This window comes from Cyrtonyx montezumae, unplaced genomic scaffold (assembly GCF_038088225.1).
Source record: "Cyrtonyx montezumae isolate F1298 unplaced genomic scaffold, pur_monq_1.0 scaffold_7, whole genome shotgun sequence".
Lineage (NCBI taxonomy): Eukaryota > Metazoa > Chordata > Aves > Galliformes > Odontophoridae > Cyrtonyx > Cyrtonyx montezumae.
Window position 1 is genome coordinate 26,749,110 of NW_027072078.1, and position 18,933 is coordinate 26,768,042.

The following is an 18,933-nucleotide window of genomic DNA, read 5'->3' on the forward strand; positions in this document are numbered from 1 at the left end:
GACTTCGAAGCATTCAATTTAGGAAGATAATATTTTTTAAAACCTATGTGAGCCTTAATTTCTCACATTCTCTTTTTTTGACTCATTGTCCTCCATTTCATTGATTAGCTGCCTAGTTTCACTCCACCATGCTTGTAGATGGAAAAGCCTGTGATTTCTGAGCTGTCATGCAATCTGTTCTTTTAGGAAGTTCTATGTATTCCACTAAATTTCTATATATTCTAGTTTGAAGAATGTACAGTAGCTGCATTACCCTGTTTTCAAGCAACAATGTGTAACTGTGGCTTGAATAGAAAAGTATTCAGCCTGAAAAAAATGATATGCATAATTACCCAGATGACTCAAGTTCTCTAGCAGAAACCTTCTATAAACAGATACATCTGCCTGGAGAGCTTGGAGATGAGCACGTCTCTTTATGACTTGCTGACTGGCTTTTAGCACAAGAATATCCAGGTTTGGGCATCAAAAAAGTCTTGAAGTTCAGCCCTCTCATGGCAGAGAAATGTGTGTCCAGGACTTACTGTGGTGGAGATACATTTGAGATCTTGGTTGTTTGCCCTGTCTGGAGGAAGAGATTGGACAAACAGCTAGCAAAAGTTCTGTGTGGGACATAGTTTCTCTCACAGAAAGGTAGGATGAAAGACAAACGTCATCTAGTTATTAATATATTTATGTAACATTTCTTTGCTGCCCATTGCCATTTTTTCCTAATTTTCAGCATGAATTTCCTTGGATACATTATTGGTTAGCTGATCTAATTTAAAATCAAAGACTCCATCAAACCTAATATTCCTGGAACTGGAAGCTATAGTGCAACTAATATGTCTCCTCTTTAGGAATATTGGATTTGCCTTAGACATGGCTCTTTGATTGTGAAGGACTCGTAGCAGTGAGAGACTTTCTTCCCTGAAGCAGTCTTTGATTTTAGCTACATGTCATACAATGACGAGCACCAGCTTCCTCTCCATGCCCTGCTCAGCACCTCCCACACAGCCATAGGGGACAAGCACCTCAAATGTGTGTGGTAATTTGCTGATAGTACTGCTTCACCTCAGCATCTCACTTGAGCAGAGACCAACAAAGATTTCAATGTGTAGATTTTCCTATGAAGGACAATGTTCTTCTCCTTTTACTGAAAATCCCACAGAGAATTGGGACAGATGTCTTAAGAGCTGAAGGTGATAGTTTTGGTAACAAAGAGTTCTTAAATGTAGAAAAATATTTTACAAAATCCCGTGCTTGCTGCCCCACAGTGTAGCTCCACTTTGCAACTGTGTTGTCAGCTTGCAGGCTTGTAGACTGAGAAATTATGTCATAAAATCATAGAATCATTAGGGTTGGACAAAACCACTAAGGTCATCGATTCCAATCATGAACTCATCACCACCATGTCCACTAAACCATGCTCCAGCACCTAGGTGATTAAGTATTTGGTTGCATGTTTTATTCTCAAATTTGTCAACTTTCAGAACTATTACTGCTTGGAAAAATGGTACGGTCACTGTCAAATGTAGGAAAAGCTTAAGGGAATAGATCTGGGCTAACTCCCACTCTGTGTTGTAATGCTCCTTCCACCACAGAGACCATGCATGGAACCTCTCCTCACTTGTGAAGCATGTTGACTGGGTGTGGTGGGAATGTTGTGTCTAATGAAATGTTTGAAACCTCACAAGTTGAAGAATTTGTAAACAGACTCCTGAGACAAGCACTGTTTAGTGAAAATGCCTGCAAATATCTGCAGAGAGGAGGATAAGCAAATGGCTGATTTAGTCCTGGGTTTTGTCAGGGGAAGCAGTAAAGGGTGAGGGGCTTATCCTGAGCCTGTGATAACCCATGTGGTGACCTCACGAGTGAGGTATGTGGCTTTCCCATGCTGCTCTTCCTTCACCCACACTCTTTTCCCAAAGTGCATCATTCTCTGTGAGCAGTTGCTGTGGGAAACAAACATTTCTGCTTTTAGGGTATGTGTGGGTGACCAGAAAAGCAGGTTTACCTTCTGCATCCAGTATTTTCCACTCTTCTCAGTGAAAAATTGGCAGTGGATGGTGAGTGTACCTGAAGGTCCTCACTGGGTCAAAGCAGGTCAGCTTGGCTCTCTATAACCATGATGTACTGGAGATGTCCCACCAGTGGCCTGATGGTGAGTTAGGATGCATCCATCAATGTTCAAGCAGTCAGCAAGTTAACTACTCAAGACTTGTTTTGCAGCAGTGCCAAATGAGTGGCACTTGAATATTTTCTCAGTTTTCTAAAGATGGACGTGTTTTCTTTTAAGAATAGCTTTACATCTTTTCTTTCTGGCTTTTGATTTCTCTTTGAGCAAACTGTGCAGAGAGAACTCCCACTTAGCACTGATGCTAAGAAATTTTCTTGGCCGGTAAAGACAAGATGGTGCTTCCAGGCTCTGAGGCTGCTCTAGGGAGGTAAGGAAATGCTGCTGTCCCCAGCATATGGGTGAACTGAGATGCAGGAAGAGCAGATGATTTGTGTTTGATCACACCGTATGTCCATGGCCGAGATTCAGAAGCAAATGTTTCAGGCTCACACAAGTAACTGTTATCCTTCCTCATCTCAAGACCATCAAGGCAAATATCAGAGCTTCCCGGAGATCAGAGCTGGCACTGCAAGACTCTGAGCAAAGCTGCACGGAGCTGGGGGAAGGCCTCACATGTTGGGCCACCTGCAGCTTTTATTAGCTTCACTGTGACAAGGGCTGCTTCATTCATAGGCAGTGGAGAGGGTACGCCAAGAATGACAATGCTGCTTCCTTCCGAGGAATAAAGCGCAAGCGTGGGATCTGTGCTAATTTCCGGAGAGCTCTCTCATATGAGTCACAAAGAGGAGCTGGGACCCACACTAGTGTTTGGGGATCTCTTTTATTTTTGTAGGAGAACAGGTAATTGAAAGGTTGGAAACATTCTGTCCTTATGAGGCAGTAGATGTATTCTGGGCTGAATTAATTTATAAGCAAAGTTTGGATGAGATATACATCTTGAGGCTTAGAGCCAAGGGAATGTCCGTGATGTCTTTATTGCCACTTTAGTGTGGTATACCTGCATGCTGCACTTAGCAGAGAGATTTATGCTCCTCTTTTTCTCATCCTAAAATAATTTAATAAGAGAAAGATAAAAAACTGAATAGGCTTTCAATATCAATTTAATCTGCAGCTATCCATAGCGCTGCACCCCACCCATAGCTTTACACTGATTTCCTGGTATCCCTGAAGGCTGCTTGCAACTTTCTTGGTATGCATTGTCACAGATTTCCATACCTTTGCCATCTTGGTTTGATTTTACATATAATTCAGCCTTGAATTTTCTGGATTTCTGCTGGCTGTCTGGAATAATTACAGCTTCTCACTAAATTCTACTTCTGCCTTCAGCTATTTGAGTTTTCTTGAACTCAACAGTATTTTCCTGGGGAATCCCATAGCAAGCATTCAATTCTGAGTCAGTAATGGTGTGACACTGTGCACACAAGCACACAAGGCAGATTTATTTATTCTAAAAAGGAATTAAAATAATTTCAAGAGAAACCGTGAGGGAAATAATAAAGAAGTGTGGAAATGAAGCATGATTTTGGTGGGATATAGCTACAATTCTCTGAAAACTGCAGAGGGCTGCTCATGCCTGCCCTGGCATGACTTAGGACAGGATTTAATACAAAGTCTAAAGCCAATAGTATTTGAGAGGAATCCATTTTAGCTCCCATCCAAAGCACTTTCTTGCCCATTACATGTCAGACAACTGCATGGTTTGGTTTTAAAACACAGCTTTTTCCATAGTGAGTAAAATCTGAAGGAAAGTGAGGATTGTTTAGGGCTCATTGCTGTGAGGTCAGGATTTGAAACATCGTCCTTCTCTGCAGCAGAATATAAGAATTAACTTTTCATGAGTTCTTTCTTCAGGGCAACATTGCCCAGACATTGGACAAATCTGCACAGTGGGCAGCTCCTTCAGCTCCTGCACCAGGGTCTGCTGCCAAGGTCCATCTCCTCCTCTGACAAGCACACAGAAGGCATATGCAGCTCCTTTCCCCCAGCACAATGTCTCCTGGCTCTCTAGAACCCATCTGGGCTTGAAGCATCGCGAGAGAAACTGAGCTTTAAGCCCGCAGACAGAAGTGCTGTATTTCCAGTTGGGAACTGTTTGCATTCTCAGATGAGGATGAGTCAAACAGCACGAGCTGTGACTACGTACTGGGAAAATATCATCCGGAGGATGGAGTGAGCCACAAGTACCCCCGTACCTTCTCACTGTATTCATTACAGAGTCCCCGTGACTGTTTATGAAGGCAAGTCAGCTGTGGCTTGTTTGCTGGAACAACAACCTCATCTAAAAGATTTCTGAAATCTCCAGGCAGACTTCTTCATTGTGGATGAGACCTTGGCTGGGGCTGGAGTGGGAAAGGATGGGTAACTGCCTGCCAGGAACTGGCTCTGTGATGGAAAGAGCTCCTTGGGAGCAAACATCCTCAGCACACTTAGCATTTGCTGCTGCATTTTCCTTTGTTTTGTACCTGAAAACATAAAGAGGGAACAGAAAAACATCTCGTAGCCGTAATTGGCCTGATGTTGCACTGATCACAGCACTCCTTCATGATGAAAGCCAGGCACCATAATTCCCAAACCAATGCATTTACACTTAGCTAAAAATGATAACACTGGGATTTAATTAGGCCTGCTTGCTTGTCCCTGTTGGAGGGGAATGGAGATGGGGAGAGAGCCAGAGCAACACTACAAGGATACTCTGGCAGTGCTGCCCCTGCAAGGAGGCACCTCCAGCTTGTGGAGCCAACACTGAAAGGCCGGGTATATAAAACTGGCTAATATTTTGGAAAGTTCCTCCAAACTTGTTAACTCAGTACATCTGTAAATGCTGGCCAAGTTCCCAGCCTTTATTTTCAGCCCACTTTTCCTGTAAGCTCTTCTGCATTATCTCTTTGGTTGCCATCACTTTCCCATTAACTCCCAGAGGTGTGAGGCAGGAGGAGGTAAAGCCCAGACCCTGCAGGGTGGTCAGCCCTGCTGTGCTGTGAGAATGCTTCGTGGCAACTGGCTAATGGGGGCAAACAGTTGCCTCCATTTGCGCTCAGTAAATGTGCACTCAGTAGCAACTAAGAACAGCTGGCACAGGAACCAAGAATGGAAGAGCTGTATGGAGGGAGAAAATGGGGAGAAGCAAAGGCATGCCTGAAGAGAGGAGATTTTACATTAAGGAAATCATAGGGGGCACAACAAAGAGTGCTGTAAGAATGCTGTGAGAACCCATTCCATAGCAAAGCAGGTTTTTGGAGCTCCTATGCCCCTCGTGCACAGGGCTCAGATATCTGGTTATGACTTGTTGAAGTTACCTGGAGAGAAAGTTGCTAACCCTTGTGATGCTGAGGTTTTGCAGACAGAGAGCTGAGGAGTACATTTACATGTGTGCACATGCCTGTGTACACAAGCTGCCTGTGTCTCTAAGAGATGCAATAATTTGCAGCTGTCAAATAGTTAATGTAGACTAGGCTTATGGACTCGTAAATTTTGGTGCAATTCTGCTCTGACAAGTGTCTATATAAAAATAGCACCTTCCTGCTGAAATGATCTGCTATGTCTGTGTAATCACATGCAGATCTGATTAATTTGCTGACTAAATCAAGAGGAGCAGTTTTGAAAAATGGGTGCCTAAAGTTAGGTATGTTCTATTTAGCTACCTAAATATGCAGTATGATTTTAAGCACTACTTGAGTCAAGTTGTCCTTGAATCACAGAATCACAGAATTGTAGGGGCTGGAAGGGACCTCTAGAGATCATCTAGCCCAACCCCCTGCCAAAGCAGCTCCCTAGCCCAGGTTGCACAGGTGGGCATCCAGGCGGATCTTGGACATCTCCAGGGAAGGAGACTCCACCACCTCTCTGTGCAGCTGTGCCAGTGCTCCATCACTGCACTGTGAAGAAGCTTGCACGCACATTTGTGCAGAACTTCCTATGCTTCAGTTTGCGACCATTTCCCCTTGTCCTATCACCACACACTGCTGAGAAGGGTCCGGCCTCATCCCTTTTCCTCCCATTCCTTAGATATTTATAGATGTGGATAAGATCTCCTCTGAGTCTTCTTTTTTTCAGGGCTGAACAGTACCTTTTAAAATCAGATTACTTTCCTGGGGCCCTAAGGCACAGAATTAGATAAGTGGGTTTGAAAATGTTGACTTCATTTTTATTCCGTATAATCTCTGTTGAAGCTGGAGATACACAGCAGCTCCAGGAGTGGGTGAGCAGAATTTTTTTATTTTTTTTTTTCCTGGCAATTGTAAAAACTAAAAAGATGACAACTTAACTTCTAGATCCCAGCATGGGTTTGTAGACCTGATAGTTGGAAAAACAAACCAAACATCTTTTTTACTTGTAAACTGACTGCATTTGATCTGGAAATCATTGAGCTGCAATAAACATTAACTCCATGATCCTATTTTTATGGAGTCAGTTTTCAGACTAGAACCACACTTAACAAAACAATCATTATAACTGAATAGCAGTGCTTGTGAAAAGTGCTGTGTTGAAAACACTGATGAAAGAAGCCTTCTGTTATCCGTGGAGCAGCAGTGACAGTGGCAGTGTGAGCTACAACGCACTGCTCCTCAATTGACACGATGGGACTGAATGATGTTCCAGCTTCAAGTATGCTGTTTTGCTGGATATGGAGCTCCTGAGCTGGTGTACTGTGGTTGCACTGTCATGCTGTGCAGTTTTCTGTGGGTTAGGGCACCTCGCCTTTCTGGCACTTCTCTAGCTACATGATTGCAAATAAACAAATAAATAAAACTTAGCAATCAAAGTAGAGAGGAGGGAGCTCGCATAGAAGCTCACTGCTGTTTTGTCCATCAATGCTGGCTTGTGCAGAGCTTGGACATTTTTTTCTTTTTTTTTTTTTTTGTGTGCTGACATCTGTCTGTTGGACATCAAAGTGCAGTCTTTCAAAGCCACGGAGTCATATGACTTCCCGAACACTTAGTGATGATCTATACAAATGTGGGCAGTCTTGCTCCTGGAGAAGACATTCTTCTGACATGACACGTTAAAACAGCTCTTTGTATTTGGACAGAAACAAAGATTCATTTGAAAGTATTAGCTATTATCAGGGCTTGACCTCTTCAGAAAGTATTCTTTAGTGCGGGTTTTAGAGTGGATTTGGAAACATAATTGTTCTTGTCCTCGGGTAGAATCTGCACAATTAATGTGCTCAGCTGACTTGCCATTTTGGCTTCAATGGATATTTATTCCCATAATGTAGGATTTCTGTGCGTGATCATGTTGTGGTGGCTGAGGATGATGGTAATGGGTGGATTAGATACGTGCAGACAGAGATACTACGCAGGGTGACACATCCTTAATTGTCAGTAGTGTTATAGCAGCAGTGTGCTCAGTACTGTAGCTCTTCAGTGAAGGGGAAGAAGAGAGTATTTATCTCTTTGTTTTGTTCTCTGTGTATGAGTTCACAAACCATTTCCAAAGAAGTGGTCCATGGCAGTGAGAAGGTTGTTTGTCTCCATAACTAAAGCCAGTATACCACTTGGAAAACTGTACTTTATACCTTTTCTCCTGCATGGTAAATTTCTATCTGTAATGTTGCAATATGCATTTTTTATTCACCAAGATGTCATTAATACTTTGCACTGAAGCTTCTATTAGTAGTGAGTCTCACGTATCTTGACTTTCTGGAGTTAATATACTCCTTTCTATAAATGGATATCGCTGCATTTGATAGGGTTTTCCAAGAAAATGGCAGAGAATAGATGTATTTGCAAAGGCTACATTTTTCGCTAGATCCCAAAATTTATGCAGATATTGCCAAGAGGATATTCTCTTATCAGCCTCAGGCATTATCCCCAAAACCCATTGGTGAGGACTGGGCCAAATCCTGCATTGGGATCAACTGGATGAGATATAAAACAGATTTGTGGGCTCACGAGCATTTTCTCAGCATATTTATGGAATAAGAGCTCTGGATGGAAAACCATTCCTAGCTTCTTTTCTTACACAGACTTATAAATGGTCATTATAAATGTTTCATCTAACATCCCTGTTCAAGATACACACACTCTGCCATCAGTCAGCTGACATGAAGTAGGGGAGATGCCATTGCACATTCAGTTGTCTCCAACCACTGTTGGCTTTGGCCACGTTAGGTACTTTTAGTCAGAAACTGTTTTCCATGATGGTTGGTGCAGCCCCGTATCAATGATGCTGACTGGGCCCCAGACCAAAGCTGCAGTCAGGGCAGGATGCAAACATCAGATGGATGGAGAAGGACATCAGCGCAATTGCTGTTTCCCGTGAATGACGTGCACGTGTTGCACCAGCTGGTTGTGGCAGAGGGGTGGAAACACATCTTCTTAATGTGCACTTGCTAATATAAATTGATTATTATTATAATGAAGTCAAAGCATGATGAATCTCTTTTCTCCAGCCCATTTTTCATTCTGCCTTTGCTTTGGAAGTGGGTAAAAAAAAAATCAGTGTGTTTTTTGTTTTCATTTGTGTAGTTAATTTGTCATTTTTGTTTTGTAATTGTTCCTAAAGTTTAATTGATTTCTTACTGTGACTTGTCATTTATTCAAAGCTGTATTATCATGGTAGAGCCTAAGTGTTATTGAACAACAAACTTAATGGACAAGTTTTTCCAGCAGCGGAGCTGGGATTTGCAGGAAAAGTTCATGGAAAAGCCTAGACTAAGTTATAGTCTGGCAACATCTGTTCTTTTATCAGCAGATCTAGATCTAAGTACGAGAAGGTGCTTGTGGGTGCATGTTTTTGCTGGAGAGCAGGGAAATATGTATGGAGGGTGAAATGGGGCAAAATGCAAATATGGATTAAAAAGAGGACTGAAAATCTCACCTGCAGTAGGAGGTGTGGGTAAAGAAGGAACTGTCTTTTCACCTTATCTATAACCTACCAAAAGTAATGAATGTCTTTCTGTTGACTTAGCTGGGCTAAGACAAGCTGATCTACTGCTCAGTGTTTTTTTCAAGATTCTGGTAGGGAACAGAAAGCTGCAATAGATCAAGTCTGTAACCAACGTACAATTTCACTACCTTTAGGAGGCCTTTCTAATGAGCTTTATGCAGTACTGCCAACTCTTGGCATGGGGCAGTTTCCTTTTGCTTGGAATTGCTAGCTTTTTGCAGAGTGTGCTGTTCAGTGAAATTGGAATCAGGGGAGTCACCAACCAGTAAAATCCCTTTGTAAGAAGAAAAGATGTGTGTGGGAAAATCATTTATATTGCAATCTGCAAAGTTAAAAGAATCATTCCTTAATTACAGCCCCTTTCCTCAATTCTGTTGAAAATAAACAAAGAGACGTCAGTTCTGTGGCTTTTGCATTTGCAACCTGGCAGTGGGCTGGAAGGAGGCTCCAAATTATTTCCCTGTGTTTTAAGGGAATTGTATTGGATGTCATGTATTGGATGGTCATTTGACTCCAGCTGTCGGGCATCGATGGAGCAGCAGTTTGTACCCTCTGGAGATCAGTCAGATCTCATTAACCTGTAGCAAGTTATTAGGGCAGCTCTGAGATTTCTCTTAGTGGAAAGAAGCCAGTTTAGTTTATACAAGAATTGTGTTAGAAATATTTTAGCCCCTTCCATGAAGAAAAATACATTTGGGATGGAGAACGTATTTTTGGTAACGTCCAGTCTCACAGTCTGATAGGGTATGTGAGATGAGTTTTACTGTGCATCCTTTGTCTTTGAAGGCTGCTTTGTGGCTCTTTGTAACTCTACCTTCTGTTGAGTACCATTTTCAGTAAATCCAAGGACTGCTCGTCCAGGAAGAGATCCAGACTGGATCAAAACTAAAGGAAAGCAGCATTTTCAACCCATTGCTGATCCTTTTCTATTCAACATTACAATAAGAGTGCAGGTTTTAAGGCTTTAAACATTTACGGTAGTGTATTAAAGAAATTTGGGCAGAAGGGGCCTCACTGGCATTAGGGATCAAGTAAAAACACAAGTAGGCAAATGTTATATTAAACAGAAGCATTTATATATTGAGAGAAAGAAAGAATAGTAAGTCAAAGAAAACACAGCTAGGAAGCCTATAGAAATCAGGGAGGCATTTCCGAAATGCTTCATGGCATCTCATCTCCGCTAATTAAGTAACTGGCGGCTGGTGCAATCAGCAGCAGCAGGGTTAGGGTTGGGTGAGCCCAGCCCCTCAGCCATCCACCATCTGCAGGGGCATAGCCCCAGGTAGGCACCGCTCCGCCTTCCATGCCACACCAGGGGACGGGGGCAGGTGGGAAAGCAGAAGATGGCGCGTCAACTGACAGGACTCAGCCGTCCGTAAAACATTTTCCATTAATGTTTAATGTGTGTCAAAAATGTCAGCGTATGTAAGAGAGGCGGATGAATTATTTAGCCCTGTGAGTGCCTTGCCCTCTCCTTCCTGCTGATGTCTGCAAAACGTTTGCTACAGTTTTGATTAGACTTTGGGTGCTACCAAGGTGACCCTAAGGGGACCTCTGTGGCTCGGTGTTTTGCCAGGCTCAGGCAATCTGTGAGAGGGTTACCACAGGCACTGCGTGGGTTTGTGTAGGAGAAGAGTTGGGGAAACTGAAATAGGGACAAGAGTAGGGTGCCCCTTCTCATGGGCTTAGGGCATGGATCTTGATTTATTCCTAACTGTGTGGGGAATAAATAACTCCTCTCTGAGTTGCAGATTTTGGTCTGTCTTCTTTCCCTTTCCCTTTCCCTTTCCCTTTCCCTTTCCCTTTCCCTTTCCCTTCCCCTTTCCCTTTCCCTTTCCCTTCCCTTCTTTCTTCTGAATCTAGCAGAAAAAAAAAAAGAAGGACCAAAGGAAGACATCTATCTGATCAGATTGAAGTGAGGTGGGGGAGAAGGAAGCCTGATTAGTAGTGAGATGTTAGCTTGTGAATGTTGGATAAGCCTCCAAGTCCAGTTGAAAAGCCCTCCTTGACACTGGCACAAGACAACTGTTCCTCTTGGGCAGGGATCCTTGCTGAAGGCAAAGTAGAATTCAGCAGCCTATGGGTGTGTTTGGGTGGAGCACGCAGATCCCTGCCAGCAAAATTAAATACAGTGCTGTGTATTCAAATAGAAAACATACAGATTGTTTTTAAACATGGGGCAAATGTAAATGCTTTTTGTTTGTTTGATGTTTTTTTGTAAATTATTTAATTTTTTAGGGAAGTCACAGGCCTTGGGACGAGGATCTCAATTGGCCTCTAATTAATGTTGCTTTCTTTCAGTCTGGCGTGAAATCCCCTTGAGAGGCAGATGTTTGCAAAGCACACTTGAGGCACTGGCATATGGTCCCTTTGTATGGCTGGCGTTTCAGCAAAGTGCCTCCTGAATGTTGTACGTAATTAGATATTTTATTGTTTTGTCCCAGGGAAGTTACTGGCGGCTGGGGACTGCCAGGACCTGAGAACAAGGCTTCTGGAGGGACAGATGACAAGTTACAGGTGCTGGCTGATGCCCTACTGCAGCTTTTGGAAACAGCCTGTCAACTAAACCAGTGCTAGCTATAGGAAATTGTTCTGACCCCCAGAATTTAATAGAGGATGAGACCCTGTGTACCCAGTCTCTAAAATTTCATGGGGGACTTGCATCCTTCCTGCAGGAATCTGAATACAGGTTTAAACTTTTTATAGGATTATAAAATTCTGAGGAATGTTTCCATAAGGAATCCAATTGTAATTGAGAGGGGAGTGAAATGAAAATAAAATATTCATGCTCACTAGACTTGGGTAGAAACCATGGCCATGCTTGTAATGCTACTTCAGATTACAAATGGCCCATAGCTCTTTACTGAGGCTGTAAAAGACCGTTGCATCTGGGTGGTTACTGGAGTATACCACAACCTACAGGAAGATTCTTAAAATCCTTAAAAGCTCAAGGTGCTGAATATGGTTATTTCCCTCCTGAAGATCTGTCTTTTACACACTTAAGAAATAAAATACAAAAATTTGTATTGGATGACTTAATCTTTTCCAGTTCTCTTAACATCTCCCTTTCCTCCCCAAAAAGTCCTTTCTGCATTCACCAGAGCAAGTATTTCCTATTACTAGTGCCTCATTTTGCCTATTCATAAAAGCAGACTGGAATAATTCCCTGCTGCAGAAAGGTTTTGTGAGACAAAATTAGTTCATGATTTTAAGGTATTTTTGAGGTCTCTGGACGTGACTGTGCTTTACTAACGTGGGCAGTCATTATCACCCTTCTTTAGATGTGAAAACCAAGATCTAGCACAGTTAAAACAGCTTGTTAAGGATCACAAAGCAATTCAGGAGCAGAAGTACAAATAGAGCCAAGTCTTTTGACTAGCAGTCAGATGTGCTATCTACAAGGCTACCTATAATGTCTAATTATTTTCTAAGGCTAGGAACTGAAAGATCTCAGTCTGATCCCCGGGTCCTGGTGAAAATAAAAAGGAAATACATAAAAGATTGATTCACTGAGTTCCCTAAGCATCTCTGTTAGTGTTTGTTTAAAGTGAAATGAATACAGTCTCCTATGGATGGAGATGAAGCTCAGCCTCTGTCACAGACTGTGCATTAATTTGACATCCTTCTGATGTTTTGAACAATTTTGTGTCATGTATGAGAAGGCTGTTGGCTTAGGTGGGTTGCACAGGGTGTGGTGTTTTAGGCCTCAGATACTAAATTCATCTCATTAGAGACCACATGTGCACAGAGGCTAATGAACTTGCATGTTTGCTTCAAGGAGCTGTACCTTTATTGAAGCTTTGCCTATTCTTTGGCATGCTTTCAAGCTGAGGCTACTGTTCAAATGTGTGGACATTCAAAGGCTGCGCTGGGAGGCTTGGTGCTGCCAAGTACCTCGTGGAAGGAATAACAATCTCAGCAATTAGCAATCTCCCTTGAAACCCAGCCCTGACTCTCACACTGTTGCAGGCAGGGGAGGGAAAGGAGAGGAGCTGTACTTGAAGTTGCTCTCCTTTTGCGAGCTCTCAAGCAGTGGGAAATCAGAGGGACCGACTTGCTGATGTACAGAGGGTAGAAAAGCTGCTGGGACTATGACAAGCACTGGCAAAGCGTGGAAGAAGAGAAAGCCCAAAGCATCACTATCCAATGACCGTGACCAGAAGGATGTTCTAGCAAGCAGTGACAGTGTGTAATTAGTAGAAGGAAGGACAGAATAAGGAAACATGGAGAAAATAATATTAGTCTTGGACTGAGCCTACATATTACATATAAAAACAGCATTCATTTTTCCTTTTAGAATAAATGCAGCAATGTATTGAATATAACTTTTCTCTCAGCTGAGATAAAGTGTTTGGCACCTAGTTTTCTATGCAGGCCATCTATTTGGTTTCCATGGTTTGGTTCTTGCAACATGTCAGAGGATCACCTGGAAAGCAAAGTTATGGCATGGATCTGTGTCAATCTGCACAGTGGGAGCATAAAACATTTACTCCACGCAACCCTAATAGGAGAACTGGAGATCAGATTTTATGGTTGGATCCTCAATAATGTTCCTATTAGGCATTTCCCGCGCCTTTCTGTCTACTGTGCTGTGTTTATGCACACTCACACATGCAGAAATAAGTAGACTTAATTAAGCACAAGCTCAGTTGCTGCATGGCCCTTCAGTTATATAACAAGAGAGCATTCACAAGTCTATGAAGGTCCCAGGGATTGTTGGTATTTCCATAGCAGAGCTGAAAGTGAGCTCTAGCTTTTGCTCCGCATGGGCCGAAGAGCACAGGCAATGCCAGCCATGCTTCCATTGGTGATAACTACAGTGTCTTAAGTTTTTGCTGGTCTGCCTGGATGACGAAGGACTGTCCAGTCTGACCTGCAGTCACTCTGGGGACTGTCAATGCCTCCTGTGAGGCCAGGTATTAGTGGTTATTAGTTAACAGGGAGAATAATAACCTTTGTTGGTGAAGTTTATAGCTCTGGGATGATCTATAATAGTTGTTCGTGATTTCTGCAAATTAATATTGCTTTCTTTCTAGCTGGTGCTGCTTTTAGATTAAGTTCAATCCAATTCAGTCTTTCTCTGGGAAGTCAGATTGCTCTGCTGCCTGCAGTGGGGAAGGAAGGCAGGGAGCCTGGCAGGCTCTTGGGGAGCTCAGGGCCCTGAAATGTTCTTTCTTTGCATCAAGGATCATCAGGCTGTCATCCGCAGAGGAGCGATTGGCAGATGCAGATTGTCCAGGCCCATTTATCTCTGCCAGATGGTGCTAAAATACAAGTCCTGAGCACATGTTGCTCTATTCAACAGAATGCTTGTGCCATGCTGTGGCCTCACTGCCTCTGAACCAGTGAGCCCCAGCCAATGAAATCCCAGTGGCAAAGGCCCCAGCAGCACTCAGCTAAGCCCCTGTACATGGCTTGTGGAGCTCAGAGAGACTCAGCTCTGTGAAAGACAGACAATAGCATGCTAGAAGGGAAGGCGGGGGTAAAACAGAGCTTAGCAAATACAAAAAAAAAAGGTAAATATTTGCAGCAGAAAAGTGAGAAGAAAGAATAATGGAGGGAGAAAGACTGGAGAAGGAAGCGAAAGGTATTAAAACAAGGGAAAAGGAGGATGATACTCAGCCAGGAAATGAAGGGATGGTTGTGTGAGCAAAGCATGGGGGAAATGAGAGCTGAGATCTGCACGAACTTTTTGTCTGACACTGGACAAGTCAATTCTCTCTGTCTCCATTTGCAAAGACTACAATGGGAACAATAAAGTTTCCTTTGTTCTTCCTCTCCCTGCTCACATCCCTTCTGTTTGCACGTTGTAGAAAGATGCTACTGTACTGCAAACAAAAAATTAAGTCCACTGAGGCTTTGAGGGGGAAAAAGAGATAGGAGGGCAAATAGGCTGTGATAAACCTAGGAGATAAAATCTGAGAAAAAAATAAAAGAAAAAAGAGATGTATAGGAGAGGCCTTTATTAAGGGAAGAAGAAAAACAGTATGGACCAGATTAATCCTACTGTTGCCTCTTGGACTCCAGAGGAGCTCCTCAAGGGATGAGTTTAGCCTAAGGAGTTCAGTTTTGTTTGGTTAAAGAAACTTCATGCCAAAGTTTTTAAATAGTCATATCTGTTCTGAGAGCTCTGAGAATGTGGGCTGACTTTCGTGAAACATTGCATGGGACTTGGGATGAACAACTCCCGCTGAAGGCAGCAGGAGCCAAGTGATTAAGCCCCATGCAGAGCTCTGACAGGAGGCCTTCTTCTAGCCTACGCATACGTTTTTCAGTATAGAAAGTATTTCCATATTTCCAGCAGCTGATCTTTATTTGAAGCCAAGAGCACACTGCATTTTTTGAGATTAGAGCTAAGGCTTTTCTATGAAGAGCAACTCTGGATCAGACCACGGGTCCATGTAGCCTAAGACAGTGTCTCCAACAGAGGCCACCGACCTCTGCTTAGAGAAAGAAATTCTAAGGTCTGTGAGGCTCCTTCCTGGGATAATTTATATTTCACTCTAGGAGTCAGAGTTTGGCTTTCAGTCCAAAGACTGAAGGCTTATATTCTTTCCAAAACTCTTGTTTGTTTTCTTAATCTTTACAGTTCCCTGGAGTTGTTTGCTGTTTGCAGATCTGTGGACCACTGGGGAAGCCGTTTCAGCTGCTGACCTGTGTGTCCCACAGCAGCAAGTTCCCTGGGCCATCTGGGACATTTGTGCAATGAAAAAAGGAAGATTTTCTTTTATTGGTTTGCTGCATTTAATGTGGAAATGTGCCTTAAGCTTCCCATTTCACCCAGCTGGCTTCTCATTACAGCATCTCACCTAAAACTGTGAGATGCTTCTGCTGCACAGGGAATCCCTGCTAGGAGACGAGCTGTGCATTTACAATGTTGATCTGCCCTGAAAAATGACTCAGCCGTGCTGAGCATCCACTTTTTAAATTTTTCAGTGTTTCCAAGTTTCTAAGAATACATTCTTCTGACAGCCACTCCTGCAGGCATGGTGTGCTTTCTTCTTGTTTTGGGACAGCATGCTAATCCAGGACGTAGCAAAGATGTGAAGTGCTGTGGGGTGACTAGAATATGGCACCGTGGACTCTGCACCTCTGGTTCTCTTTTGGTAAAGAAGTGACTGCAGTGCTCAAGCTTCTTTGCAGAGCACAGTTAGACTTGCAGATGAAAGATGTGTACGCCCACCTTGATGTTGATCATGAACCAGCAAACCACTGCATGGATGAAGTGCCAGATGGCTCTGTGTTCAGCCTGCCCTTCCTTCACCCATCTGTTCTTCTCTATTCATCTACTGCAGAGGGACTTGAGCCTTGTAAGGGCGGGAAAGAAGTGTCAGTCAGGATGCGAAGTATGGCCTTCATCATTGTCCAGGAATGAACTGGCTAGGTGGCTATATATCCAGAGCTCTGTGGAAAAATTAGGTGGTGCTATGCAGACATGGCTTCAGATCCAGCACGCAAGAAAACAAAACAACAGTATTAGAAACAGCTGGGGGTTAGGATGAAACTGTGCATTATTAGGAATATGTTTGTAATAACTTATGTACCGGGTAATGCATTGTTGATGTTCTGAGCTCTCCTGGAGATGGATGCTGGAGATGGATGCTGGTGACCATTGTTTTTGTAGCCCCCATTACAGCCATTGGTTTTCCTGTTCGTATATCCTTTCTCCCAGTTCTTACTGGAAAACCTAACAGCACGGTCTGAGATGTAGCTGCCAACGTGTGGCTTTTGTCAGGAGCTGGTCATCTCAGAGGAAGTGGCCTCGGCCCAGTCTGCAGTTCCAGAGCTGCTGCTCAAGTGAGCACGTACATTGCCCAGAGCAGGGTATTGCATCAGATGCCATTCCTTTTAAATTCCTTTGGGAATTTAATCCCTCATCCTGAGGGAAGATTTGCAAATTTGGGGAGCTTTTGTGGGTTTCCTGACTGGAAGGGGGGCTGAGTTTTCCAATTCCTTCCGACCCCTTCAATTGATTTGAAGGGGTCTGATTTGTCCTGGGGAATACTGAGAAAGGTGAAAACATCTTCTGGTGGCAGCATCCCCATTGGTGTCTGTCCTTGCCTCACCTGCACACAGCCAGAACACTGGGGCCATTAGCAGCAAGCTCTCTGCCTGCAGCTCTGGATGTGATCATCTTCTAAAATCACAGGGCTTTCTCTTGGTTTCCATGTGTATCGCCTCTGTGAGATATACAGAGATAGGATGGTATTTTATGTTGCTCAAAGCCCTCAGTGTTGTAGGGTAAGTTAATAGAAAAGTCTCATTTCTGTAATGCAGTGTCCTGCTTACTTGAACACAGAAAGAATTCAGCAACCAGCACTAAAATTCTAAGTGCTTTTCTGACATAAAATGCTCCTAAAAATCTCTTAGGACTGTTCCAAAGCCTATTCAAATGCAGTTATATTGGTTTCTCCTCCTTTTTATACCTCCCTCAAATATATTAACCTTTCAGAACTTCTGAAGTGGTGAAATTGTCAAACTTGGTGAAGTGGGATTCGTTTATTCTCTGTATTTTGTTTCACAAGCATATTTCTTTTGATGCTAATGATAGTTTAAGAAACATGTCTGTGTAACTCGGAGAAAGTACTCTCATCTAAACTGGCTTTCTTGCCTTCCTCTTTGACAGGTTCATTTCGAAATGATGGCTTAAAAGCTGCTGATGTCCTTCCTATACTAAAGGAGAAAGTGGCCTTCGTATCAGGTGAGCACATCCTTCTCGATTCCTTCTGTCCCAGTACAAGTGCTGCCTGCTGCATGGTGCCCAAGGGGCCAGTTTCACATTTGCATGGTAGTACTTAAATTAGCTCTTATGATAAAAAAAAAAAGGGGGTGGGGTTGGGGGAGGTGCTGTATGTGTAACAGGGATACCCAGTAACACCCAGAGAGCTGGAAAGTGGCCTGTGGTGGTCTTCTTCATATTCAGATAAATATAAAATGCAGCTTTTCAGCTCCACCCCAGACCTAGGCTGTTTCATTATGGTTCAGGTCAGGGATCCAGCCTGAGTTCAGGGGCTGCAAATCACCAGTGTTTATTTTGCCATCCCAATCAGCTTGCAGTAGAAGTACATCTGAAGCAATTTTAAACTTGAAGTCATTCAAGTCATGCTGTACAAAAATGGGTATTTCCAGTGGCAGCATTTTTGCCAAGGGCAAGCCATTCCACCTGCTTTTAGTGATCTTGCCTAATGCAAGAGAAAAGCTAACGTGAAGCAGTCAGCCTTTTCTGTCCCTTGTTTGCTATCTTTCACTGTTCCAAAGAGAGGAATCTCTTCATAAAGACAGCATACCTGCAGATCTGCTTGTGACATGAAGATGAACTGGGTGCTCCGGGGAAGTAAATCTGTGCAACAACCATATTGGAATTTAATTCTTGGATTCAGACGGAGTATTTAATAACAACAACTTATCTGGATTGTTTGCATAGCCCCTTCTCTTATGGTGCCTGAGTTCATCTCAGAGCCAGGGAGTCTCACATCAGCCCATCAGCTCACTACACACTCTTCTGGGCCATACTTGCCTTGAATGTGTGGACAAAGATTGAACGAGCTGTGCCAACACAATCCAAGGTTGTCTTATTATGATCTGCTGCAGATGCAGGTCCTCATAGACTCATTATGCTCAAAATGTACCTGTTCCTGGCCCAGTTCTCTAGACTCCACCTGTTCTCCACAGTCTCCAAATGCAATGGCTATGGGCAACGGGTGTCTGGAGCCTTTGTAGACAGAATGTGCTGAGGCTCTGGTATATTACAATAGCCCCAGCATCACCCTCCAGCACAGAGCATAAGAACTGCTCCAGATGTCCCTGGGCTGCTGTAAGCAGATGAAGACAAGAATTTGAGTGCTTCAGCTGATAGCTAGGTTCTTTTTAATTAAAATGGAATTACTTCCTAGAATATGCTTTAAGCACAGAAAGTTTGTCAAAATATAAAGAAAAATCAAATTGCTGAACTTTGTGAGAAAAAAATTATAATATACTTCACTGTA

General features: G+C 43.1%; 1 protein-coding gene across 1 annotated transcript in view; it reads left to right on the plus strand.

Moving 5' to 3' along the window:
- Positions 1-18,933, plus strand: part of KALRN (kalirin RhoGEF kinase) — a 425,990-nt gene that overhangs the window by 130,253 nt on the left and 276,804 nt on the right. The window contains exon 2 of the mRNA XM_065750707.1: positions 17,574-17,648. Within this exon, the coding sequence (XP_065606779.1) occupies positions 17,574-17,648 (75 nt within the window). The remainder of the gene's footprint in view (positions 1-17,573; positions 17,649-18,933) is intronic.